Here is a 27,804-nt window from a genome sequence, read left to right on the forward strand (position 1 = left end):
TCCCTGTCTCTATATATAAATTAAAAAACATAACACACTATACCTGGTCCCTGGTTTCTTTACTGTGTCAGCTACATGATTTCATGAGATTTCAGATCACATACTTGATCCCTGCAGACCATTGTGACAGATAAATGCTTCAGCAAGACCTCAGATGAGATAGCGCACCCCTAAAGAACAGCTTAACCTGGGATCTCAGACATGCTACTCAGTACCTACAGCTCCTTATGCTTTCAATGAGATTACAAAACCTCACACATGCACAGCACACACACACACACACTGCACACAGAACTTGGTTTAAAATACTAGTATAACAATATTTGTAGATACATAGACCATCCAGTTAATCATATGACAACTGTTTACCTACCTAAATACTGTATATGTTTACATGTTCATAATGATACAATTTTTTGCACTGCTATTGTATAACAATATAACAATATGTTTATGCACTCTGACACAACAATACATAAAAACATAAGAAGAAAAGTATAAAAATTAAGCAGGCCCAGAATTACTGATGCAGAAGTTTCTGATCTTCTCATCAACTTCGTGCTGGGACTGAGGAGGCAGGGAGCAACTGTCACATTACCCTCTAGTTAAGTGCTCTCTTGCTGCAGGGGAGAGAAGTAACCCTGAGATGACTGAGCTTTCCAACCAAACATATCAGCTAGGCAGACAAAGCCAAGTAAGTAATTGTGCATGCAGCTGAATAGGAAATGGGAGACGTAGCCCATATTGCTCCACTGATGTCTGCAGTTCCCTCTCCATACACTACAGCAGAACTGAGGACTAAGCACACTAAACATTCATTAAACACAGGACTTATTGTAACAGGAATCCAAACATTACATTGTGCCTGGACACTCCTGTTCTACCCCCTGCTCATGCCTATGAATATTAGACTATATTACTGTCCTTGGAGGAAGCTGGTGGGTTGGGATAGTATACCACTAACATCTGTTTATTCAGAGAAAGAAAAACACATTATATGTCCCCGTGTGAGGCCCTACCATGAATGAGACCTTAGGCAATTGTCTATTTGGCCTAGTTGTAAAGCCACCTCTGGGAATATATATGCATATAACTACAAGGGTCAGGTTTATGATATAAAACATGAATGTGTAACAAAAGCTTAAAGTAAAGATGTGATTATTGACACAGGACAAATAGGAGGCAAAATACTTCCATCAAAGAGACAAGGGGGCATATTTATGAAGCTCCGTATGGAATTTGAAGCCCCGTGTTTCTGGTGAGCATTCAGGTCTAAAGACCGCTGCTCCATAACCTGTCCGCCTGCTCTGGGGCGGCGGACAGAGATTGCCGGAAATCAACCCGATCCAATACGATCAGGTTTATTGACAGCCCCTGCTGGCTGCCGATTGGCCATGAATCTGCAGGGGACGGTGTTGCACCAGCAGTTCACAAGAACTGCTGGAGCAATGATAAATGCTGACAGTGTATGCTGTCTGCATTTATCGATGTGCGATGGATATGATCCGCAATATCGGATAATGTCCGCTCGCACATTAATAAATAGGTCCCAAGGTCTTTGCATATTGCAAATTAAATAATTTACTGTTCTCAATTAAGTCAATTTGACCCACAAAAATATCTCAGGTGACAATATATAAGCAGGACAGTCGAAAGGGAGGGAAAATGAACGTTGGTAGGTTTACACATACTGATATACAGCACACATGAACTTTAAACTGGTAGGTGCAAACTTACAATGCATAAATAGAAAGGTAGGACACATTGTATGTGTAAGCTACTATACTGTTTTGCAGTAGCCTTTTATATCCAGCAATGATGAAGTAACAGAAAAAAACACTTTGCTCTATCATTTACATAAGTTTATTTTTCTGTGCAATTACTCTGCTTTGGGCCTCCCATTGCAGCCTCCTACTTTAATTACCAAAATCATAACATACACCTTAGAACAACATGGAGAAAAGTGTTATTCTAGGAAATCTGTTCCTGTTCTGCAGAAAACAACTAGTTACATGATGCTATGGACTCTCAGTAACACACTGAGGCACGATTTTGGTGTAAACTATGCCCTTTTTTTAAATGATCTTAACAATACAATTGGTATTGGAATTATACCTTGTAAAAGCATAATGGATCAATATAAAACTTACATTTGGAAATAGAGAATGGTTAACAAACGGGGTTGGTCATTAAACTATTAATGACTAGAGGTTTTAAATCTAATTCATTCTTACATTACATTCTAAAATGAGGCAGATGTAATCTTACATTAGCCATTGTTTGTTGTAAAAGTTTCCGAGCATGAACCTCTTGACCTTGTCCCATGGAAACATAACGTGTCTCAATTTTCTGTCGCTTTCCAAGGGCAATTATGGAATCTGTTGGATCAGATCCCATGGACAGAAAACAGATAAGTGGTGTTCGTGGAGTAGATTCTTCCCAAGTCTTTTCCAAATCTAAGATCACTCCTTCTGCATATTTGCTACCCATGGAATCCATAATATACTTCCTTGCCTTAAGAAAATACAAATAATAAAACAAAGTTTGCGCATTATGTTGCTAATAAAAGGGATAGTAAACACTTTAAGATTGTAATATAAAATGTCTTATTATGCACAGTACAACAGCTTTGCATATACTTTAATGATTTATTTTGAAAACTGTAGGTTTTCTAGTTCTATAAACTCAAAGTGCTTATGGCTTCATAAGCCCTAACATATTTGTACCTAATTAGCTTCTGAATGGAAAATAAAATGTTGTGCTTACTATGGCTAGCTGTGTCTTTTCTAAAAGCAAGTATGGATTGTCTTCTCCAAATAAGGCAACTTGTGGGTGGAGTTAGATTATTGAAAAACAATTGCAGCAACCAAGGTTAACAACATTCAAAAATATTTTACACTTCTTTAATATGTTGATCTTTTGCAAGACTGCAGAAAAAAAAAAAAGAAAAATCTTATAATTGTAATGTGTTTACTGACCCTTTAAGCACTGCATGCATGGAAAATCTAAATTGCTTACCTGAGCAATGGTTCTATCAGGACACCAAGACCTAATAAGAAGCAAACGTCGGAAACAATCAAGTGATTGATCATAACCACTAGGCACAGGCTCTTCTTCTGGATATTCTTTATCAAACCATAACTTCCACTGTTTTTCATGTCTTGAAATCTGAAACATTTTGTAAAAAAAGAAAATCCTCTTAAAGGAATATGAAACCCAAACTTTTTTTTCTTTCATTATTCAGACATAGAATGTAATTTTAAACAACGTTTGCTTTTTCAACTAAGGTTATTGAAGCAAATTAGATAATACATAGTAAAAAAGTAACATAGTAGATGAGGTTGAAAAAAGACCAAAGTCCATCAAGTTTAACCTATACACATCTAAAATACTTACAAGCTCCAGTTAAGCTTAAATAATCCCACAAAAAGGTGACCCATTTAATACTAGCAATCATATCTATGAATTTTGTTTTTAGACAAAAATGTATACAATTTTTAAATGTATCTAGGGTATTGGCATTCACTTCCTCCTTTGGTAATGAGTTCCACAATTTTATTGCTCTTACAGTGAAAAAACATTTCCGTTGCAGGAGATTAAATCTGCTTTCCTCCAACCTTAAATTGTGACCTCTTGTCACAAACAATTTTCTTGGAATTAACATAGCTTCTGCCATCTCTGTATATGGGCCTTGAATATATTTATCTAAAGTAATCATGTCACCTCTCATGCACCTCTTTTCTAAAGTAAATTGGAAAGTTGTTTAAAATTGGAATCTCTACTCTAACTGGATAATTAACTAAATATTTTATGTTTCATGTTCCTTTAACTAACCAGTATACATTAACAGGGAGATTGTAAAGATGTAATGATGCTTAGTTAATTCTATTATTTTTTTTAAAAAAGAGACGAAAATGCACTGCTTCAAGTCAATAAGAAACCAATTGGTTTTAATAATTTTTTTTATTATTTTACCACTATTAGTTAAAAAGAAAGAAGTGTTATAGACTGTCAATAAACTTAAAGGGGCAATAAACAATAAGGGCTAGATTACAAATGAAGCACTAACTGTTGTGCGTGAGAGATAAGGGGTTTATCATGGGTGTTTGCACTCATCGGAAGTTAAATGCGTTTGCTCGAGTGCAATTGAATTTAATGTGCGTGGGGTTAGCGCAACTTCAGAGCTCTGGTTAACTGTTACGCTTGAATAAAAAGTTGCCCAAAACACATAAAAAATAGATTTAAATGTACAGTTACACTCAAAATAACACTGTCTAATAAAAATTATTTAAAAACATATAGATATGAGGTCTCTGGTGTTAGAAAAAAAGGCATGCAAAGAGCTTTAACACAGAGATGCATACATATATTTGCATATATAGATATTTACACAGTATGTTTAGTCCCAGAACCAAGCACTCTTGTTAGTCTTCAACAGTTTTGTATTGCCAGGGTGCACGTATTAAACACAATACATATCCTTCCATGGCACTCTCCGGTCTTAAACATGTAACTTTGTTTTATTGTGACGTTTCAGGGTTTCGCCTTTTTTTATTATTATTTAGGACAACTAAAAATATTAGATGTAAAACTTTAAAGCTTTAGGTAATTACATTTTCCCTTTTATGGAGATACACAAATACATACACCAACAATTTCTATTATGTATAACAAAAACAAATCATGTTAAACTTTTAATGCAAAATATTCTTAAGAAAAACCTATTTAAAGGGACATAAAATGTGACAGTTTGCTAGGGCATTTTATTATTGCACTAGTGCTTGCACAGAAGTGTGTTAGCCTCTTGCAAAAAAGTTAAACATATAGTCAATGTCAGTTCTTAGACAGCAATACACATCTGTGCAGACCCAGATGGGCTCATAGGACATGTTTACTGACAAGCCATTAGTGTATTGCTTTTCTGGAGATGACTTTGACTATGTGCTTAACATTTTGTTGGGGTTAAACACAGTTTTGGGTAAACAATAGCAATATTAAAACTAGCAGCATGCAAGCTCATCAACAACCTTTGCAGCCAGTGGAAGAAAATATAAAATGTAGGTCTTTTTTCCACTACATGAAAAAAATCTTGTGAACTCTGATATTTTTGGTACAAATACACACAGATGTTAAATTAATTTTGTTCTGTAATATAAATATAATATGATGTTGCTCATTGCTCTCAAAGTAAAAAATGGAATGTAGATTATATGTAATCCAGGGGTCAACAAATGTGTTTAAAATTAGAAGGCAGTAAGAATATTTAGGAGCTCTACTTTTAGGACCCGGACAGTGGTATTTGTGTATAGATCTATAGTAAATAATCCAGACAATTCAGGGGTAAAATTCAACTTACCACAAAACACAAACATACCACACTCACTTGATAAAAGAATAGATGAACAATTTTTAATGTGGTGTGTATGTATATACGGTATATATATATATATATATATATATATATATACACACGCACACAAATATGCCATGTGAGTGGTTTACACACATACACATTTTTATTTTGCAAGTTAACCTTTAATCAAGCTCTGCATTTATAGCAACAGCCTTACAGTCTACAAACATTGTTGTCAAAGTGCCCTAAAGGCTGTAAATCATAATCGGCAGCTTGTAATAAAGAGCAGTGCAGCTAGTCCCACATAACCTCCAGACTTCCAAGGCTTTTATAGAACAAAAACATACATCTTGAAGCAGAATTTAACCCCCTGGCTATCAACAAGCACTACAGCACATAACAAGTGAATACACTGCAATCCTCTCTAGTAGCCAAGGGGTTAACGTGTGCTCTGCTTGTTATGTTGTCATTCTAGGCAGCATTTAGAAGACTTATACAGTCCTAACCTGTCCTGAAGCCTTCATTCCTTCAACAAAAAGTGTCTGTGAGGGAGGCAACAGAAGTACATCAAATAAAAGTGAAACTTTCACAGTAAACATGCCTGGCGAAAATGGGAGGGGTTTAGTTTTAATCTTTGCCCCTCTCTCCTTCATGGCTCCCTGGACTGCTGTAACATATTCCCAATGAAACACTCGACTCTGTAAGCAGCTGGCAGCACAATTCTTACTAAAATTATTAAAATACACTGACTACAGGCAGACGCCCCTCACTGCAATGCGCCTGTAGTCACATGCCTACTGTGCCTAATGGAAAATCTGGCCCTGTGTATCTACATTATTGAGGATACTATTGTCTGGGCTTCCTAATTCCTAACATATTGTATTTATTATCATTACAGCTTGATCAGGCCATACCATATAAGGCAGTCCCATTATGCAATCTAAATGACTCAATACGGACAAAAGGGATTATTCACATTTACTCATTATGATCAGCAAAACTCCGTCCATTGGCACCCCATGTTATTCAATTTTAAAAACAAATATACCATTTGTTTGTGCTGCGTTTGTGCTGATTTGTGCCGCAAAACAAGCGTTTGTGCCGGTTTGGTTTTCGGAGATTTTACACATTATATTTGCTGAAACTCTGCCCACTTTGCACCCCCTTTATGCAATTTTATAAACAAATATATCATTTGTTTGTGCCGCGTTTGTGCTGATTTGTGTTGCAAAAACAAAGGTTTGTGCCGGTTTGGTTTAGGAGATAGTGCGTATTATTTTTTATGAAACCACGCCCACTTTGCACCCCATGTTATGCAATTTTAAAAACAAATATACCATTTGTTTGTGCTGCGTTTGTCCTGCAAAAATGAACGTTTGTGCCGGTTTGGTTTAGGAGATATTGCACATTATTTTTTGTGAAACCCGCCCCTTTGCACCCCATGTTATGCAATTTTAAAAACAAATATACCATTTGTTTGTGCTGGGTTTGTGCTGATTTGTGCCACAAAAACGAACGTTTGTGCCGGTTTGGTTTCAGAGATATTGCGCATTAAATTTGCTGAAACTCCGCCCACTTTGCACCCCATGTTATTAAATTTTAAAAACAAATATAGCATTTGTTTGTGCTGCAAAAACAATTTGTGCCGGCTCGGTTTCTGAGATAATGAACATACCAGATTTTTAGATTATGTAAAACTGTGTTTTTATGGAAACTGCAGTCTAGTTGAGGATCATTGGAAATGTAGTTCTGAAACATAACATCTGGGGTGCCAAGGTTCACAATCACTGCTTTATATTTTATCCAGTAAACCCATAGATGAAATCTACAACTGGGAATTCTCCTTCCCCTTTATTTACAATTTAATTAAAGTTTTGGGTTTTTTTCTCGCATAGCATTCTCATTTTGTATCAGAAAGAATTATTATGGGCTGTTCAGGAAGGGCTATCTGTGTGAAAGCGGAATGGTTAGCATGTCATAGGGCATTTATATGGGAACCAATGCCCTGGCTCATGATTTACACTATACCAGTACATTTGTTTTTGTGGTACAAATCAGCACAAACAAATGGTATTTGTTTTTAAAATTTAATAACACAGGGTGCAAAGTGGGCAGGGTTTCATAAACTATATGCGCAATATCTCTGAAACAAAACCAGCACAAAAATTTGCTTTTGCAGCACAGATCAGCACAAATGCAGCTCAAACAAATGGTATATTTGTTTTTAAAATTGAATAACATGGGGTGGAAAGTGGGCGGAGTTTCAGCAAATATAATTCACAATATCTCCGAAATCAAACCGGCACAAGCGTTTGTTTTGCAGCACAAACAAATGGTATATTTGTTTTTAAAATTACATTACATGGGGTGCAAAGTGGGCGGGGTTTCATAGAAAAATAATACGCAATATCTCTGAAACAAAACCAGCACAAATCAGCACAAATGCAGCTCAAACAAATGGTATATTTGTTTTTAAAATTGAATAACATGGGGTGCAAAGTGGGCGGAGTTTCAGCAAATATAATTCACAATATCTCCGAAACCAAACCAGCACAAACGTTCGTTTTTGCAGCACAAATCAGCACAAACAAATGGTATATTTGTTTTTAAAATTGCATAACATGGGGTGCAAAGTGGGCGGAGTTTCAGCAAATATAATGTGTAATATCTCCGAAACCAAACCGGCACAAACGTTCATTTTTGCGGCACAAATCACCACAAACGCAGCACTAATGAATGGTATATTTTTAATCAATTTTTACAAACATGGGATGCCAACTTCACATAGGTGATTGGCAGGAAATAATCTCTTCAGAATATTTTGAAATAACCCTGTCAAGCTTTGTAGATAAAAAGGAAAACATAACATTCACTAAAGTAAATTGTATTAACTTCAGAGAAATACAGGTAAATTGCAATATATAACATGCACCTCACAGACCCTATTGGTGTGCTACTGCATAGATATATATAATAAAATAATCGTGTCACTCTGAAGAGGAGAAATGAATTGTTTGAGGTGTATATTTATTTTTTATTTCATAATTGATGTCTGGGAAAAGGGTCTGTCCAACATGTGGTCCAAGGTGCAGAAGAATGTTTCATTTCTATATCTTGTGTAGTGTTGTAGAATTTGTAATCTAAATCTTCTACCTTTTGACAGCATATTAATTACAGCAGCAATTTTGAGTTCTCAATGGAAGGCTTGCCCTGTCATTCAGGTCTCTCATTTTTTTAAAATATATTTTTTTTAAAGGTTATATGTTATTTTTATTTTGTTTAAATTTCTTGGGAAAAAACAAGGAAATTAATTTGTCAAAAAATGTATGTTAGTGTTTAAGTTTTTTATCAAATGTCAAAATCATGGAAATTCTAAAGTTAGACTTGTGATCTATATATGACATAATTACATAATTCATTAATGATACCACCTATGAGAGCATCAATGGCCTCACCCATAACATCATGCTACAGTAATGATGAATACAAATGTAACAGAATACAAATGTCATGGGTGATTTCACTAGTGATGTCATTGATATCATCAGTGAGGTTAACGTCAGTGATAGCATAATGCAAAGCTCCCAAGAGTGAAGTGGGTGCAGTTTAAGTTAAGAATTTTCTTGCTTTTGAATATTTGATAGAAAACAAACTCTGATATTAACAAAAGATGATTCATATACATGTATTTTTACAAATGTTACGAATTTCAGTATATTGAAAGGGTCTTTGCTTTAAAAAAACATATATATTGCATTTGATATGTATATATGTATATATATATATATATATATATATATATATATATATATATATATATATGTGTGTGTGTGTCAAACACTTTATTGTTTTATATTATACATGTGTTATGGTATACGTTTATTCTTACACTTTATTTCAGGTCTTCAGGCACACTAAATTTTTCAGTGTTATTATGTGTTGCCCCATGAGCTGGACGTCAAAGGGGCCATTCAACGATCTGCTCAATACAGTAGGAGATGCAGGTGGAGGAAAGGCGGTATGTGTACTATATTTTAATCAAGAAGCATCTTTGTAAAGTTTAATGAATTGAAGTGCCCCTGTTTTTAAGATTATTTTTAGATACTGGGCAGTAATTCATTAAACTTTACAAACACTTTAAATAAGTTCAGGTAAAATATAATATTCACTTCTTGATTCTTATAAAATCCATTGTTTTCTGTCATAGCACTAGGAAAATCCCAGTTTAACATTACTACATATAGAAAATCAAGTATATGAAACAATTGCAGGTAAATTTAACAAATTAAATGCTCAATTTAATGACAATAAAATATGTTACTACCAAAAGTCAAGCAGTTCAGATTACTATTAGAACTAAATATCTAAAATGCATTTTTACACATATTTACCTGATCAAGAATATCTGAAAATTGTCTCAGTTTACTTAACTCTACAAGATTTAGCCAAGTCATGTCCAGAATCCACTTTGATGGTTTAGGTGGACATGCTTTAAGATCCAAAGAAGCTCCACCTGAAAAAAAACATGTTAAGCTTAATTAGAAAGAACAATTAAGAAATGAATATTTATCTAATTTACCTAAAAACAAATATTAGAATAATATTCTACATTGCTACTGTTGGTGTATGTATCAAAAATACACTGGAAGCTTTTAAAGAAAACTGCATTAGGCTTTACTTGTACAGATGCATCAGCAATATATGGAACATACCAAAGGACTTGTAAAACGATAGTCAGCACACACAGAGGAGGAAAAACACAATAGAGATTAAAGAACAACTTCCTTCCTGTATAAAAGAATGAACAAGATCACAGACATAAACAATCAGCAATCTAAACTGAACAGCGCCATCTACAGCATTAATGTTGTTCATACATGTGGTATAGTACATGCTGTTGTATTTCCCAACAGCTACATCATTCTATAATACTGCTCATTTTAACTATAAAATATTTGGGTTCAAATTATACCCAGCACTTTCCCAAAGTAATACGCTACTGCCAAGGTGCAGTACAAAAGTTTTATCCAATTTTTGCAAAAATATGCACTCTCTGGACTTTAACAAATTATTTATTAAAACAAAGAAAACTATACAGACATATTACAGTAATGTTTCAAGGCAAGAATACGCCTTCTTCATAACAACCAGATATGCGAAGAAACAAAAATAAAAAAACAAACAGATAATATATATGTATATAGACAAATATGTATGTAAATACATGCTATTTAAATTAAAAGTTCAAAATACCATAAACTTGCTCGTTTACATAAACAGAATACAAACATAAAACTGGCACTCACTCAAAATGTAGTAATTTAATGTTAGTAACAAACATTAGACATATGCTTTCAAAGATACTCATACCTGCTAGATAAAACGTATCAGAATATAATGTTAACAGAATATAATGTATGATTACTATGAAAATGTACGACTGTTTTTTAACCTTATAAAGCATTCACATGAAGAAGCATTATATTTTCTTTGAAACTAATTTAAAATGAATTAAATCAATTAGTTCTAAATAGAAATACAGTTATCATAAGAAGGAAATGCAATCCGAACATTGTAATAATCAGTAAAATATTTTTAAGGTCATAAAAAATGTTTGTGCTTCATCTGATATGATGGTTAGCTTCCCTTCTCAGTCTGGAAATTCATCCTTTTAGCAGCTGACTTAAAGGGACACTAAACCCAATTTTTTTTTTCTTTAGTGATTCAGATAGAGCATGAAATTTTAAGCAACTTTCTAATTTACTCCTATTATCAAATTGTCTTCATTCTCTTGGTATTTTTATTTGAAATGCAAGAATGTAAGTTTAGATGCCGTCCGGAGTTCTGAACAAAAAAAGAAGCTTAGATGCCTTTTTTTCAAATAAAGATAGCAAGTGAACGAAGAAAAATTGATAATAGTAGTAAATTAGAAAGTTGCTTAAAATTGCTTGATCTATCTGAATAACAAAAGTAATGCCAAAATTTGAAAATAAATAAAAAACAATCTTAAATTAATTTCTTTCATGATGGTTAGAGTCCATGAGACATAACATAAGGTATTTAAGTCCAGTCAACTAGGAGGAGGCAATATGCCCAACATAAGAGCTTTAATTACTACCACTTTCCCACGATCCATCAGTCATACATATGGGAGACGTGTAAAAAAGTAGGAAAGGAAAGGAAAAGAAGAGTGAGTGAAGTGCAAACAGGTACTGCCACCAATTGTTATAGGAAAAACAAGAGTGAGTCATGTAAACTCTCATCATCATGAAAAAATAATTTATCAGGTCAGCATTTGTTTTGCTTACATTCATAAAATAGTGAGCCCATGAGGCATCACATGTGAGATCCTATACCCAAGCTGTAAAGGTAAAGGCACTTAGCAGGCACTGATAAAGCTTCAAAAAGTGTGCAAAGGACACCAAGTAGCTTCCTTGAAAATCTGAACAATAGAAGTTTCAATTCAAAAAGCCCAAGAAGTGGCAACTGCTTTAGTAGAATGAGCAGTAATGTGCTCAGGGGAAGTCTTCCCCACGACCAAATATGCCTTATGAATTAAGGCCTTTTGGAGGTCCAGAAAAATGGACAAAAAGAGAATGAGAAACTCTGAAATATGTTGTTGCTTCATCTTGAGAGCTCTTACAACATGCATGTTGTGAAGAAGTTGCACTTTAGAATTCTTTCACAAAAATAAGGAACCATAAATTACCTGATTGCTAGTTGTAATGGATGGAAAAATGTTCATGATTCCATACTCAAATAATTAATCAATATTGCTTAGTAGAGAATATATATACACAGTATAGATACATCATTTTCAATATGCATACATAGATTCAGTAGCACATATATCCCTTTAACAGAAATGTATTTAAGAACTTGTTACATATGATTCTCTACTGTTTTGTGCTCTGCTGCTTTGTTTCCAGACAGCATCCTTATCTAGAAAGCAGAGGATGGAATTCTTGTGTGGGCTGCTGCTGTAAGAAACTTCCTGTATGTGAGAAACTGTTATGTAGGAACAGGTGAATACACAAAGGATGCGCCTTTGCCGGCCAAATCTCACTCTGGATAATAATGATATGTGGTAATGTGTGTCGGTATATACCTTAATAAATTAGTACGTAGAAAATCCAAATATTTGTATATATGTATATATATATATATATATATATATATATATATATATATATATATATATATATATATATATACACAGTATATACACACACATAAATAAAGTAGCTGAAAGGAGCAATTTAAAATATAATGTAATTTAATATAGAAAATCATTGTTAATAAAAAAAATGGGGAATCCATAGCCCATAAATACACACATTTTTCTAATATATATAAAAATATGTTTTCCCTATATAAACACATACATAAAGTTGTTGAAAGGAGCAATTGAAAATATAATGTAATTTAATATAGAAAAGCAATGTTAATAAAAAATAGGGAATCAATAGCCCATAAAAACACTATTGTGCTAGAACCAACTAGAAGCTATACAGGATGAATACGATAGATATAGATCCTAAAAACTCTAGAGAGCTCTCTACGATTAAACAATTTTCTTATAAACAATAAATGTGGGGTGGCCACCCTATATTCAATATACATGGAAAATATATATAGTATTAAAATGTATTAGATCATCATGATTAGGACTAAAACAACACAAATAGCAAATATATATATAGACAAGTAAAAAGCAACATTTTTTATAATTTTTGAGTATATATAAAAAACGTTAAGAGCAGTTGCCTCTCACATATGCAGTAAGAAGTTTCTGCTGGATGTCTATTGTAAAAAGTCAGGTGAAAGTATTTTCTATCACCCAGCTTTAGTCACCCAGCTTTGGTAGTTGTTGGTCTGTAAGGATTCCGGTCAGTTTTTAGTAAGTGGTCTGTTTGATGAATCGTTTGTAATCCCCAGTATGGTACGATCGTAGTACACTGGTAACTCTGTGATGTCATCTTTTACTCTAATACTGACATCAGTTTTCACTCTAATACTGAGATCACAGAGTTACCAGTGTACTACGATCGTACCAGACTGGGGATTACAAACGATTCACCAAACAGATCACTTACTAAAGACTGACCGGAATCCTTACGGACCAACAACTACCACTAAAGCTGGGTGATAGAAAATACTTTCACCTGACTTTTTTCAGCCACTTTATTTATGTGTTTATATATAAAAAAAATTATATAAGAAAAATGTGGGTCTTTATGAGCTATTGATTCCCCATTTTTTATTAATATTATATTTTCAATTGCTCCTTTCAGCTACTTTATGTGTTATATATATATATATATATATATATATATATATATATATATATATATATATATATATATATATATATATATATATATATATAATAATTATAGATTACAAAATTTGGGTTTTCTACGTACTAATTTATTAAGGTATATACCGACACACATTACGACATATCATTATTATCCAGAGTGAGATTTGGCCAGCATAGGCGCATCCTTTGTGTATTCACCTGTTCCTACTGTTTTCTATTAATGCTCTTTGGAGGGAGGCCTTTTTTCACATAGGACTGCTTATCTCCCACTAGCGCAGATATTCTAATAATTTTTGTAATACGAGAAACTGTTATGTACTCATTTTGTTTTGGGAAAAAGCTTTCCGTTAAGCAATACATTTATACGCAATATGGTTGATATAACACGTAGACACCCCTGCTACTATTGTTCTTTAATTAGTAGAATTGCAGGGGGGAAAACTAGACAGAATGAGACGAGTCTAAATTGCAGAAGAGAGACTAGACTGAAAGACTTAGACTGAATGACGAGACTAGACAGAAGAAGATAGATTAGATTGGAGTAAAGCAATGGAGGAATGAATGGTGTGATTATGCCGACTAGATCCCATCCCTGTTACATCTGCAATGTTTCGAAGCTAAGTAACACATTATAGTTTAATAGCGGCCTTGCTTGATAAGATGATTGCTGATTAATATGATTGCAATATGTTCATAATAGACTGCTATTACACTGCATTCTTGTGTCAGCCTCCAATTTTAGCAGTACTGGTGTGACCAATTAGCGAGATGTAACAATAGTATAGGACACTGGCGGACCAGATAAACAGAGGACTGTGGTGATTTTTTTTTAAGCCCCCCCACGCCCCCTGAAAGTGACTCAAATTACAATTTTCAATGTGGTTTCAGTTGGAAGAGCATAAATAAATGTATTTACATCAAATAAACTTTGTGATGTATTAATAACACTTTTGGGTTTTAACCAGAAAAGGGCTATGTAATAAAATTATTTAAATGTAATAAATAACTAATGTCATTGACAATGTCACGCCAGACTAATTTTCAATGTAACCTCCCAAAAATGTGGAGTGGCAGGAACTGTGTGATGGGAGACAGTTGAAATTAGCGGGGCCAGATTGGGAGAATGTACACAAATTATACAAATATGTGACAGAAAGAGAGAGAAAGAAAGAAAAAAAAAAGACAGAAAATTATTGAGAAAGAAATGCAATAGAGAAAGAGAGAAAATGAGAATGGGAGAGAGGGCAATAAAAAAGAGAGAAAGATAAGCTGTCTCATATATTACTACAGCAAAGGATGGAATTCATCATTTATTAAACGTTAGCCTATCAGGAGCTGTTGAGTAAAAATAAGCAGCAAAAATTAAATTACTTAAATTCACAACCATATTTTTCCTGCTGCGTGTACATAAATATTAGTACTATTCCTATTATTTCAATTGATCAAATAGCTATAAATAAATTTGTGAAACATATACCAATATTATAATCACTAGGGAAATTAAATGAGGAATACAATCTATTAAAACAAATAACAATAAAAATACTGGTAAATAGCTTGAACACCAAGTTCTAAAAATATTATCAAACAAATCAACAAATAAAAATAAATAAAAAAATAAATAACCCCCTCCTATCCAGCACGCAGTATTAACCCAGTTTCAGATAAATGCATACAGAGTGTAGCAATATTCACTAGTGTCTGCATCATTTTACTCACACTGCTAAAGTGATGCTAGTAGTGCACATTTGGCACATATTTGTGAATCCATAATTTTAACCATGTATAAAAACATGGGGCAGTGTTGAGATTTTTCCTACCTTCAATTTGAAGCAAAAACAGTAAAAACAGAGCTGCAGAATTTACCAGGTCAACCAGCACAGCTTTCCAAAAGATATTACTTACACAGTATTAAAATGGCTATTCTATTCCAGATGACCTGTAAAATATTTTACTTGGATCATAAGCAATAAGCTTATAACATGACAGTGTGCTGAAACAATACAAAAAAAGGTCTCATAATCCCCCCCCCCCCTGATGCAGCAGTACAGCGTGGGTTTTTAGATAAACACCCTTCTCAGCCATATGCATAGGGACTTTAAGCTGGTCTGCTTCTGCCTTCTGATCAAACTGAGACTTCCTCTCACTAACATGACTCCAATCTCCCACCATGATCGGTTTCAGAAGTTACAAACTAACTATTGTGTTGGAGGCAAATGTGTTAACATGTGTAGTGTCATCACTGTCAGTCTTACACAGCACACGGGCTAGATAGAGGGCAAGATGGGTGGGAGGGGGTGTTTGGCAAGACACAGTGTCAGGCACATTCATTTGTTTAATGCAGTCTGGATGATGCTCCAGTGTTATATGCCTGCAACCCAGTCAGTGTTTATGCAAGTGCTGGCAGTAATTATAGTTTTTTCTAAGAATAGATGTACATTGTGCACTGCTGTGCTCTTTAAAAAGTAAGAAGGTGAAGCATGGAGGAAGTATGTCTCAAGAAAAAAGCAAGCTGATGGTGGCACATCTAATACAAATAAAATATGAAATCTCATCAGCCAGTCACTGTTGCAGAACTTGTAGATCCTAAGAGCCCATCAATGCTGCTCCAGCTTTCCAACAGCGAGCTGTCTAGAGCCTAAGACAGACCCCATCCCTGAAGGGTTCAAGCCTTCAGGGAAATACTCAGTCCTGAGCTAACCTAGCATAGTACCACTGAACAGATAACAAAAAATAAACAAAGTTGTTTATATTTTATTTTAAAGTGGCTAATCCATGCTGCAGCTCTGGACCCCGCTTAGCCCTTGGGCCCCTGTGCAGTGGCAGGAATAACTAGTGTAAAAAACACTCTTATCCTCCTAAAAAGTGAGAAAGGAAGGTATGCAAAACAAAGCTGAAAGCTCAGAAATCCTTCTTGCAGAAAAAATAGCCAGGAGATAAAGAACCTTCCAAGATAAAAGCTGAAGGTCTAAACCATGCATAGGGTCAAATAGGAGAGTCTGAAAAACTCTCAAATCCATAATAAGATTTAAAAGAGGCGAAACTGGGTGAATATATGGTTTTAATCAGGCTCTGGCCTGTACAAAGTTCTCAAAATCTGTAATTTTAGCAAATGTGATTTAGCAAATGTGATCCATAAGAAAACTAGTTGACAAATTATTCATGCAGGAACGCAAGAACCCTAGCAATTCTAAAATAATTCCAGCTTTAGCCTTTGTGAGCACATTAAGTGAAAAGGTTTTGCAAACCTTATTATAAAAACACCCAGTGACAGGTTTATAGCTTGAATCAAGGTGTCTATAACCTTGTCAGAAAAAAACCACGGAGACAGCATTAAGGGCTCAATGTACTAAGCAGTGGATGTAGCTTTAGATCCTTTTCTACAATGTATGCCTCTTACCCTCTCTGCCAGGTATAAAATACCCCAAACACGTTTGTTCTGGGTGAGTGTAGGAGACAATGGAATATACGAGCAGTGGACGTACAGCTTCCTGTTTGCTGTGAAGACAGGTGGACAGGCTTCAGTGTTAGGAAACCTATTCGCATGCCTTTTAGTACATGAGTCCCCAATCGCTGAATTTTTGAGATCATGATAAAATAAAAGACCCTGAGAAAGAAGATCCCTTTATAGTTTCTAAGGTGGGCATGAGAACATTTAAACTAGGTCCGCAAACCAATTCCAAATCCAAGGCCATGCTGTATCATTTAGAATTGCTTGTTCCTGCTTGATTCTGGCTATTACTCTGGATAGCAACACAAATGGAGGAACAATGTAGAAAAGGCTCATTGACCAGGGCACCTAGCATGCTCATCTGAGGGTCTGTAGACCTGGCACAGCATGGGGGCAGTATTTGATTCAAGCAAGAGGACATGCGATCTATCTTTAGCTACTACAACATCTCTTAGTCTGGTTGAAAACTTCCTGATTTAGAGACCACTCTCCTGGGTGAAGAAACTGGCGACATTACTCCCAATCATTCACACCTGAAATGTGGATGGCAGAAATCCTGCAATGAAAATGTTCTGCCCAAATGATGCTGCAGAACACTTCCCCTCATTGCTAAAGACCTGCAGGTTCCTTCAATTGGTTCAATTCTGATTTCCTTGAAGAAGCTTTGAAGAAAAGCTTATTCAATACAATTAAAAAGTGATTTCCAGCAACCAGGGATCCTGAACAGTTCTCTCCCAAGCTTTTCTGAAAGAGACTCAATCTTCACCTACCATCGTCTGACCTAGGAGCCATACTTTCATGCAGTTTTTGAAGCTGTGGTAGATTTCTTTATCTGTTTGTTTTTATACTAAGAATGGCTGGATTTCACATATGATACCAAAACTTTGTGCAAAGGAAGAAGCTTTTCAATTATAAGATTGCTGAAAGAAATTAAAATGTCCTGCAGATCTAAGGTTAGCCTTATACTTTTTATTCTGTGACAGAAATGCTCCTTTTTGATTTATGCAAAAGCTGCCAAATAATTTTTTTAACCTGAAAGGGAAGATAAAGTAATTTGCATTTTATCAGTAAGAACTGCATAGTTCACCCTGAAGGGAAGAAATAACAGAAATGGCACAATGTAAAATTGGATTAATCCCTAAAAGGGAAAGCAGTAACAAAATCACAAAGTACTGTCAAATAATTGATTGAATAACTGAATAAAACAGTAAAGGCTACATAACAAGTAACTGCAAAAAAGGTTAAATACATTAATGCCCCAATATGATATAAAGCTCTGACATGCTCAGTGTATCTCCCCACCTCCACCAGTCCTGAGGGCTTCTCCTCACACACTGAGATGATTACAGCAACAAAGGAAAGGCAATAGATTAGATCAGAAAGAATTGCTAGATATGTGATTCATTAATAATGTGTCCAGGTACCTTGACTGAGATTCACTTCAATAAACCAATTCAAAGGCTGCATTGATTGGGGATGGTTTTAATGGATTTAAGGGGATATGATTCTAGCTAAGCTGCAAGTGATAAGATAGATGAGAAAACATAATCACATGACAGAAAGACAAATATTAAACTGTTAATATAACCAAAGGCAATTGTTTTCTCTATTAAAATAAAAGAATATAAATAAATAAATAAAAAAAAACAAGTAAAGTGTTATGTTGCTTACCTTTTATGAGGGTAAGAAACTCTTCATGTTTCACTCGATGGTTCTGCATGTCAATTTTCAGTGTGAGTAATAATGTGAACAAAAATTTATGCTCCTCATAAAGCCCCCTCACAGCATATCTGTAGACTTCAAAGGTCATATGTTCAATAATGTTAGCTATCCTTTTACTTGTAATTGGACTTTTAACAGATCTGCAAAAAAAAATAAAAAAAATATAATATCTATCTATCTATCTATCTATCTATCTATCTATCTATCTATCTATCTATCTATCTATATATATATATATATATATATATATATATATATATATATATATATATATATATATATATATATAGTATTAAGCAACGTTGTTATTCTATTAACATTTTTTAAATGCATTGAATATAAAATTATCAAATTACTGAGCGAACTCTACTGTTGTGTTTTACCAGGAATTTCAAGGACATTTTTTTTCAAAATATCAGATAATTTTTTAACCTTTCATCAACAACCACTTAATAACTCTGATAGATATACCTCAACTATATCACTAAAACTCTTCACTATCTCCTCCTTTTGCTAGCCTAGCCCTCTACCTTCCTTTCTTCTTTCTGATTCTCCCTGACAGGTCCTGGAATCTTTGTGGTTACAGAAGGATTCAATACTAAACAAAAACCTTTCTATATGTATGGACAATTCCTTCAATATTAAGAAAAGAGAAGACTTTAAAGCTATATATTTATAACTTCTCATAACTGAATGTAATGTCTATTTTAGGGGGGGGGGTTGTTTGTTTTTAATGTCAACTATGTAAAGATAAAGTAAAGATTTACTTCAAGCGTATTGATATTTTGTCATCAATAAAATTCTTTATAAAGAAAAAAAAAAGCAAAAAGAAAAAGCTAACACTGAAAGAAGACATCTCATATGATTGTACTAGAAAGGGAAGATTCCTGCATGAGACCACAACATCTAATCAGACTCAAAAGTGGTGGAATTTAAACTATTTTAATATAACCATAGAATTTGCTTTTTTTTAAAAAAAGTTGTAAATCTTTAGAAATGTTTTATTGAAGTGTGCTAAATCATGTTATATTATGTATCAGTTACCAATAATAGAAAAGAGGGAGTGTCTTTTATTGGAGAAACGGGCATGGAAGACACGGAGGAGGGCGGGAGCATGAACATCAGAGGAGGGAACCCATGAATGCTCCTCTGGACCATTGTAGAAGTACAAGGTATTCAGTGCTCAGAGACATGGCCAATGTAAGGAAGGCTGAAACCCGACCACCACTGAACAAGACACATAAGTTGAAACATCAAGACTGGGCCAAGAAATATCTGAAGACAGATTTTTCAAAGGTTTTATGGACTGATGAGATAAGAGTGACTCTTGACGGACCAGATGGATGGGCCGTGATGGATTAGTAATGGATCAGTAATGGGCACAGAGCTCCACTTCAACTCAGACACCAGCAAGGTGGAGGTGGGGTACTGGTATGGGCTGGTATTATTAAAGATGAGCTAGTTGCACCTTTTTGGGTTGAAGATGGACTTAAAATCAACTCACAAACCTACTGCCAGTTTTTAGAAGACACTTTCTTCAAGCAGTGGTACAGGAAAAAGTCTGCATCTTTCAAGAAGACCATGATATTTATGCAGGACAATGCTTCATCGCATGCATCAAAGTACTCCACTGCGTGGCTAGCTAGTAAAAGCATGGCCCCCTTCCTCATGTGACCTTAAACCCTATTGAGAACTTGTGGGCCCTTCTTAAATGGGAGATTTACGGTGAAGGTAAACAGTACACCTCTCTGAACAGTGTCTAGAAGGCTGTGGTTTCTGCTGCACAAAAAGTTGATCGTCAACAGTTCAAAAAAATGACAGACTTCATGGATGGAAGGCTTATGACTGTTATTGAAAAGAAGGGTGGCTATATTGGTCACTGATTATTTTTTTTTTTTTTGGAAATGTCAGAAATTTTTATTTGTAAATTTTGAGATGTTTGTTTATTGTTCTCACTTTAACAGATGAAAATAAACAAGTGAGATGTTAAAATTTATATTTTTCATTTAGTTGCATAATAATTCTGCACACTAATAGTTTGCCAATAAGTGTACACAGATAGATATTATCCTAAGAAAGCCAAAACCTCTATTTTACTTTCTTAAATATTCAGGTTTGAGATTTATTAACATTTCGTATTGACCGAGAGCACTGTATTTGTTCAATAATGAAATGAATCCTCAAAAACACAATTTGCCTAATAATTGTGCACACAGTGTAGTAATTGGCCCGAACCAACTAACAAGAAAGCTATAAAGCTGTTTGGATTTGCCAACTTCTATTGCAGATTTATGAGAAACTTCTCTTAAGTCTGTGCACCCACCTCTAAATAAAGTTACTTAAAAGCAGGATACATTTAATGGGAAAACTAAGGCTCAAAAGATTTTTACTAAGCTGAAAGATCTTTTCACATCTGTTCCTGTTTTTGTTCAACCAGATACTGAAATATCCTTCTTTATTAAAGTAGAAGCTTCAGAATCAGCTATTATAGCCATTATCTCTCAGAGGCATGAACTCCCTTCGCCTCCCCAGTATCATCCTGCGTTTGATATAGGAATCCCCATTCTCCCCTCAAAGAGGCTGCTAGCATGTACTCAGTATGAGCAAATGGAGCTAATAATTGTCTCTGTGTTTCCAGGCTCAGAGTTACGACATATGCCTGCCATTTATTTATAAAGTGTTTCAGTCTCTTGTTAGTATCCATCTTGGTGTCTAATTGCTCTATAAGCAACTGTCTATGTAGGCTGCGTTTAAATATTGTAAAGGTGGGAGCAGACTTTACCGTCCATACTTTCAAAATTACCTTCCTTGCTATTAAAATGATAGTAGTGAGTAGGGGGCCGTGCCTAGGACTTGTCTCCTGGGATTTCTTTTTAATGACACAGTGAGTAAACGGATCATCTAATTACTTTTAGGAATATCACTCCTGCCCAGCAGGAGGCAGCAAAGAGCACCACATCAAAGCTGATAAATATCACCTCCCTTCCCTCCAACCCCAGTCATTCTCTTTGCCTACGTTAAGAGTAAGGAGGTGGTAAAGTTTAGGTGTTTGGAAGAAGATTCTTCAAGCAAGATTTTGTTATTTTTCAGCAGTGCAAGCTTGTTTTGCTTTGTCCTGGGGTGTAGCCTTAGTCCATATCAGTCTCTTCAGTAGAGCAGTGGTGGCTTTTAAGCATTGGAAACTTGTGGTGTACAATCCTCACTGCGCCTCCCATGTATTTAATGCTGCCCTAAGTTTGAAAGCCTGAGTAAGATTACTCAGTCTTTGTTTTTCCTCCACAGGTCCATGTGAGGGAACATGCCTCTCAAACCTAGTGAGCTGCCTTTGTGCCTGGCAGATTTCTGAAGGTAAGTGCTGATTTTATTTTTTGTGGGACATATACAGGAAAAACTTTGTCACTTTTTTTAATTTTATTTGATGGGACACAATAGACATTCTCCTATGGAATTAGGGGATTATGTTAAGGATGGCAGTAATGGCAGGCACTGGGGATGAGGAGATTTTGGCTCTATGTGTGGTGTGTGTTTCACTTACTCCCGGCGGCGTTACTTTCGAGACATTTTGCCGACCGGGAGGTTAATTTTTGATACGCCCACGATGGGCGGAGCTAGCTGAGGCGGCAAGTTTCTGTTGCATGCCTTTTCCCCTTCACTTCCGTGTTCCGGAGGGGAGACTTGTACGCTGTGCTACGGTGAAGGGGGAGAACAGCCTCGGATCTGACATACATTGCTTAGGTTGAGTCCGGACTTCTGCTAACAGAATATACACTCCGGTGGCAGCAAGGAAGGTAGTCCGGAGTATTTGTGACAGTTTATTTTATTTTTTTCAAGCAAAAATAAAAAAGTTACATTTTAACATTTAAAACTTTTTTTGGTATGTTAATTTCAGCCTAAATTATCAGTTTATTTATTCTAATTTGATCAATTGTGAGTAAAGATGGACCAAGAGGCCATGCAAAATGTTTCTTATTCTTTATGTTTTGATGCTAACATGGAACCAGCAATCCCTTTCTGTTCCTCATGTATTGAGAGAACTTTAAATTACAGGGATAGACTTTTTCTGAGCCAACATTGTCTAAGGTGGATGCTGTCCAGGGGTCTTCTAACAATGTTCAAGATATGCAGCAGCTTTCTCCTCAAGTGTCCCAAATGTTATCGCCCACACATGCAGTGACCTGTGTTTCCTCTCAAGCTCTGCCTGGAGTTACTTTGCAAGACATTGCTGCCCTCATGTCTATTGTGGTATCTGATGTGTTGTCTGCTTTTCCCATGCTGCAGGGAAAGAGCAAAAGGAAATGTAAAAAATTTGTGAGTAAGGTTTCTGACACAGTCGTGGCTATTCCGAATGTTCCCTTAGAGAAATCTGAGGTGGAGGATACTTCGGTAGCATCTGAGGGTGAAATCTCAGACTCAGACAGTGTAATTCCTTCTTCTGATGCTGAAGTTGTATCCTTCAGGTTTAAGCTGGAACACCTCCGTTTGTTACTTAAAGGGACAGTTAACACCAGAATTTTTGTTGTTTAAAAAGATAGATAATCCCTTTATTACCCATTCCCCAGTTTTGCATAACCAACACTGTTATAGAAATAGACTTTTTACTTCTGTGACTAACTTGTATCTAAGCATCTTCTGACCGCCCCTAATCACATGACTTTTAGTTATTATCTATTGACTTGCAGTTTAGCCAATTAGTGCAGTGTCTGCCACAACTCACGGGCGTGATCACAATGCTATCTATATGGTTTACCTGAACTACTCTCCCCTGCTATGAAAAGCAAATACAAAAGCATGTGATTAGAGGCGGCCTTCAAGGGCTTAGAAATTATCATATGAGCCTTTCTAGGTTTAGCTTTCAACTAAGAATACCAAGAGAACAAAGCAAAATTGTTGATAAAAGTAAATTGGAAAGTTGTTTAAAATTACATGCCCTATTTGAAAAATAAAAGTTTTTTTGGGCCTTGACTGTCCCTTTAAGGAGGTTTTGGCTACCTTGGACGACTCTGACACTACAGTCGTAGTCAATCCTAAGAAGTCTAGCAAGCTAAACAAGTATTTTGATGTACCTTACATTGTGGAGGTTTTCCCTGTACCAGATCGGGCTACAGAGATTATTGCTAAGGAATGGGAGAGACCGGGTATTCCTTTTTCTCCATCCCCTATTTTTAAAAATATTGCTGACTCTATCAAGGAGTCTTGGCAGTCAGTCCCCAAGGTGCAAGGGGCAATTTCCACTTTAGCTAAGAGGACCACTATTCCCATAGAGGATAGTTGTTCCTTTAAGGATCCTATGGATAAGAAGTTGGAGGGATTGCTCAAAAAGATGCATGTTCACCAGGGTTTACAATGGCAACCTGCGGTGTGTATTACTACCGTCACTAGTGCGGCATCTATTCAGACACTCCCCTTGACGAGATCCAGGATAGGATCCAGGCCCTTAAGTTGGCCAATTCTTTTATTACGGATGCTTCCCTACAGGTTATTGCCGTACTGGCCCGCAGATCCTTATGGTTGAAATCCTGGTCTGCGGTTGTGTCGTCTAAGCTTTTAGCGATTCCCTACAAGGGTAAAACCTTGTTTGGGCCGGACTTGGCTGAGATTATTTCCAACATTACGGGAGGAAAGGGTAATTTCCTCCCTCAGGATAAGTGGAATAAGCAGAAGGGACGTCAGAGTAATTTTCGTTCCTTTTGAAACTTCAAGGGTAAGCCTTCCTCTCTACAAAGCAGGAACAGTCCAAGCCTTCCTGGAGGTCCAACCAGTCATGGAACAAGGGTAAGCAATCTAAGAAGCCTGCTAATGACTCAAAGTCAGCATGAAGGGTGTGCCCCCGATCCGGGACCTGATCTTGTGGGGGCAGACTTTCCTTCTTCGCTCAGGCTTGGGTTCAGGTTGTTGAGGATTCCTGGGCGGTGGACATCGTGTCCCAGGGATACAAACTAGAGTTCAAAACCTTTCCTCCCAGGGGCAGGTTTCTGCTCTCAAGATTATCTGTAGACCAGATAAAAAGAGAGGCGTTCTTACACTGTGTTCAAAACCTTTCCGACCTGGGAGTGATAATTCCTGTTCCAATGCAGGAACAGGGTCTAGGATTTTACTCCAATCTGTTCGTGGTTCCCAAAAAAGAGGGAACTTTCAGACCAATTCTAGATCTCAAAAGTTTAAACAAGTTCCTCAGAGTACCATCCTTCAAGATGGAAACTATTCGTTCCACTCCTTGCTTGGTTCAAGAGGGTCAATTTATGACAACAGTAGATTTAAAGGACATGTACCTGTATGTTCCCATCCACAGGGATCATCACAAGTTTCTGAGGTTCGCATTTCTAGACAAACACTTCCAGTTTGTGGCTCTTCCAATCGGCCTTTCCACAGCTCCCAGAATTTTTTCAAAAGTCCTGGGATCCCTGTTGGTGGTGCTCTGGTTGCGGGGCATTGCAGTGGCACCTTATCTGGATGACATTCTGGTTCAGGCGCCATCCTTTCAACAAGCAAACTCCCACACGGAGATGTTGTTATCCTTCCTGCGCTCTCACGGATGGAAGGTGAATTTGTGAAAGAGTTCCTTAATTCCAGCTACAAGAGTAGTGTTTTTAGGAACCATAATAGATTTCCTATCAATGAAAATATTTCTGACAGAGGTCAGAAAATCAAAGATTTTTGATTCTTGTCTGGTGCTTCAGTCCTCTCCTCGGCCATCAGTAGCTCAATGTATGGAGATGATCTGTCCGATGGTAGCTGCCATGGACATCATTACATTTGCCCGTTTCCACCTCACACCTCTGCAGTTATGCATGCTCAGGCAGTGGAATGGTGGATTATGCAGATCTGTCTCCGCGATTACATCTGGATCAGGCGACAAGAGATTCTCTTCTTTGGTGGTTGTCTCAGGATCATCTCTCCCAGGGAACCTGCTTCCACAGACCCACCTGGGTGAATGTGACAACGGACAGCAGCCTGCTGGGATGGGGAGCAGTCTGGGGCTCTTTAAAGGCTCAGGGGACATGGACTGGGGAGGAGTCTGTTCTAACCATAAACATTCTGGAGCCAGGGGTGGACTGAGACCAACCAGGGCCCCCGGGCAAAAATGTGGTAGGGCCCCCCACCCCCTCTTTGCTACACCTACCTCCTCTGCCCCTCCTCCACCCCATTGCCCCTCCAATTTCATGTGCCCATCCCATCTGCCTTGCCCCTCCCACTGTATATGCCCCTCCCCACCATGTTTTTAATTGCCATATAAAGAGACAATTTTTTTCCTTAAATATTTTCAATAAGAACTAAATATTGTTAATTAACAAGTGCTTATGCCAACAACAAAAAAATCCCCATGCCTATATGCACTACAGTTTGGAACAGAAAGTAATGAGGGGCAGATAAGGGGGTAAAATCATTTGTTACTGCAGCTAAAGAGGTAAAATCATTTGTATTTGTATATTTCCTTTCAATAAGAGATGCATGATCCTATAAGTAGGTGTCTATGCTAAATAAAGATAAAACTATCTTCAGTTTAACTGAAACCAGGGCAGGTTTAAAGAAATCAATTTTAAAGGGAGAGTAAAGTCAAAATTAAACGTTAAAGGAACATGAAAGCCAAAAAATTGCTTTCATGATTTAGATAGAGCATACAATTTTAAACAGCTTTCCAGTTTACTTATATTGTCAAATTTGCTTCATTCTTTTGGTACCATTTGTTGAAGGAGCAGCAATGCACTACTGGTTTCTAACTGAACACATGGAGCCAATGACAATTGATGTTCTCTCTGTCACACACACAGCCCCCTCCCTAGTTCCTTATATACAGATATACTATTATAGAGAGCTTCCCTCTGCCACACACACAGTTCCCTCTCTAGTCCCTTATATACAGAAATATATTATAGAGGTTCCCTTTGTCTCACACACACAGTCACCTCCACAAATCCTTATATACAGCTATATATTATAGAGGTCCCCTTTGTGACACACACAGCCCCCTCCCCAGATCCTTATATACATATTTATATTATAGAGGTTCCCTGTGTCGCAAATACAGCTCCCTTGCCATTTCCTTATATACAGATATATATATTTTGAAGCAAACTGCAGTACTTTACTATATACTTACACTAACTAATCTATTAATGCCTCACCTGATTTATACTAACCAGTTATATGATAATAATTATAAGAGCTTAAGTCAAACTGTTTGACTGCTTTGCATAAGTAAATGCATGGTCATTGCCCCCCAAGAGAAATATAAATGGAGAAAGGTGGGTATTAAGCAGGCCCTTATCCATTTAACAGTGATCACACTATAAAAAAAATTCCATCTGCTTTGTTCAAACCCTGCTTTTTTTAAAATGCCCTGGCCTTAATCTTCCCTTTTCTGGGCATGGAGGAGTAGAAAAAACCCCCTCAAGAAGGCATAACTTACTTCTGGTGCCCTACTCTATCGTCACATATATTAATTTAATAATGTTTTAACATCATGTGAAACCTTTGAGAGATCCATTGTCAGATATTTAAATTGACTTTCTTGTTGATTCACCTCCCTAAAAAAACTACACCATTTTAGTAGTAGTAGACAGACTAAAATGGCACACTTCATTGTTATCAAGGCAAGTAAATATGCTGCCTTGTTTTTTTTTTAAAACAGTTTTTTTTTTTAAAACAGTTTTTTTTTTAAAAACATTCAGACTCCATGGTTTCCCTAATTCTATAGTTTCAGATTATGTAACTTAGTTCACTTCTAAGTTTTGGTTGTATCTATCCAAAGCCCTTCAAAATCACCAGAGTGCCTATTTCCACTGATCAGTGAACAGAAAGCACTAACAAACAAAATACTGGAACAGTACCTATGGTGTAATTTCAGGATAATTGGCTTTCTTTGTTGCCCACTGCAGAGTTTGCTATAATAACCAAATCGACCAATGGATACCATCCATCTATGCTTTACAATGTTCCTATACTAAGCCTGTACCT

At 36.1% G+C, this 27,804-nt stretch overlaps 1 protein-coding gene across 1 annotated transcript in view; it reads right to left on the reverse strand.

The window, feature by feature from the left end:
- Nucleotides 1–27,804, reverse strand: part of DNAH5 (dynein axonemal heavy chain 5) — a 1,563,391-nt gene that overhangs the window by 81,957 nt on the left and 1,453,630 nt on the right. The window contains 4 exon segments of the mRNA XM_053715797.1: nucleotides 2,269–2,514; nucleotides 3,019–3,168; nucleotides 9,745–9,866; nucleotides 18,799–18,989. Coding sequence (XP_053571772.1) covers nucleotides 2,269–2,514; nucleotides 3,019–3,168; nucleotides 9,745–9,866; nucleotides 18,799–18,989 — 709 coding nt within the window.

Source organism: Bombina bombina, chromosome 5 (genome assembly GCF_027579735.1).
Source record: "Bombina bombina isolate aBomBom1 chromosome 5, aBomBom1.pri, whole genome shotgun sequence".
NCBI classification, from domain to species: domain Eukaryota; kingdom Metazoa; phylum Chordata; class Amphibia; order Anura; family Bombinatoridae; genus Bombina; species Bombina bombina.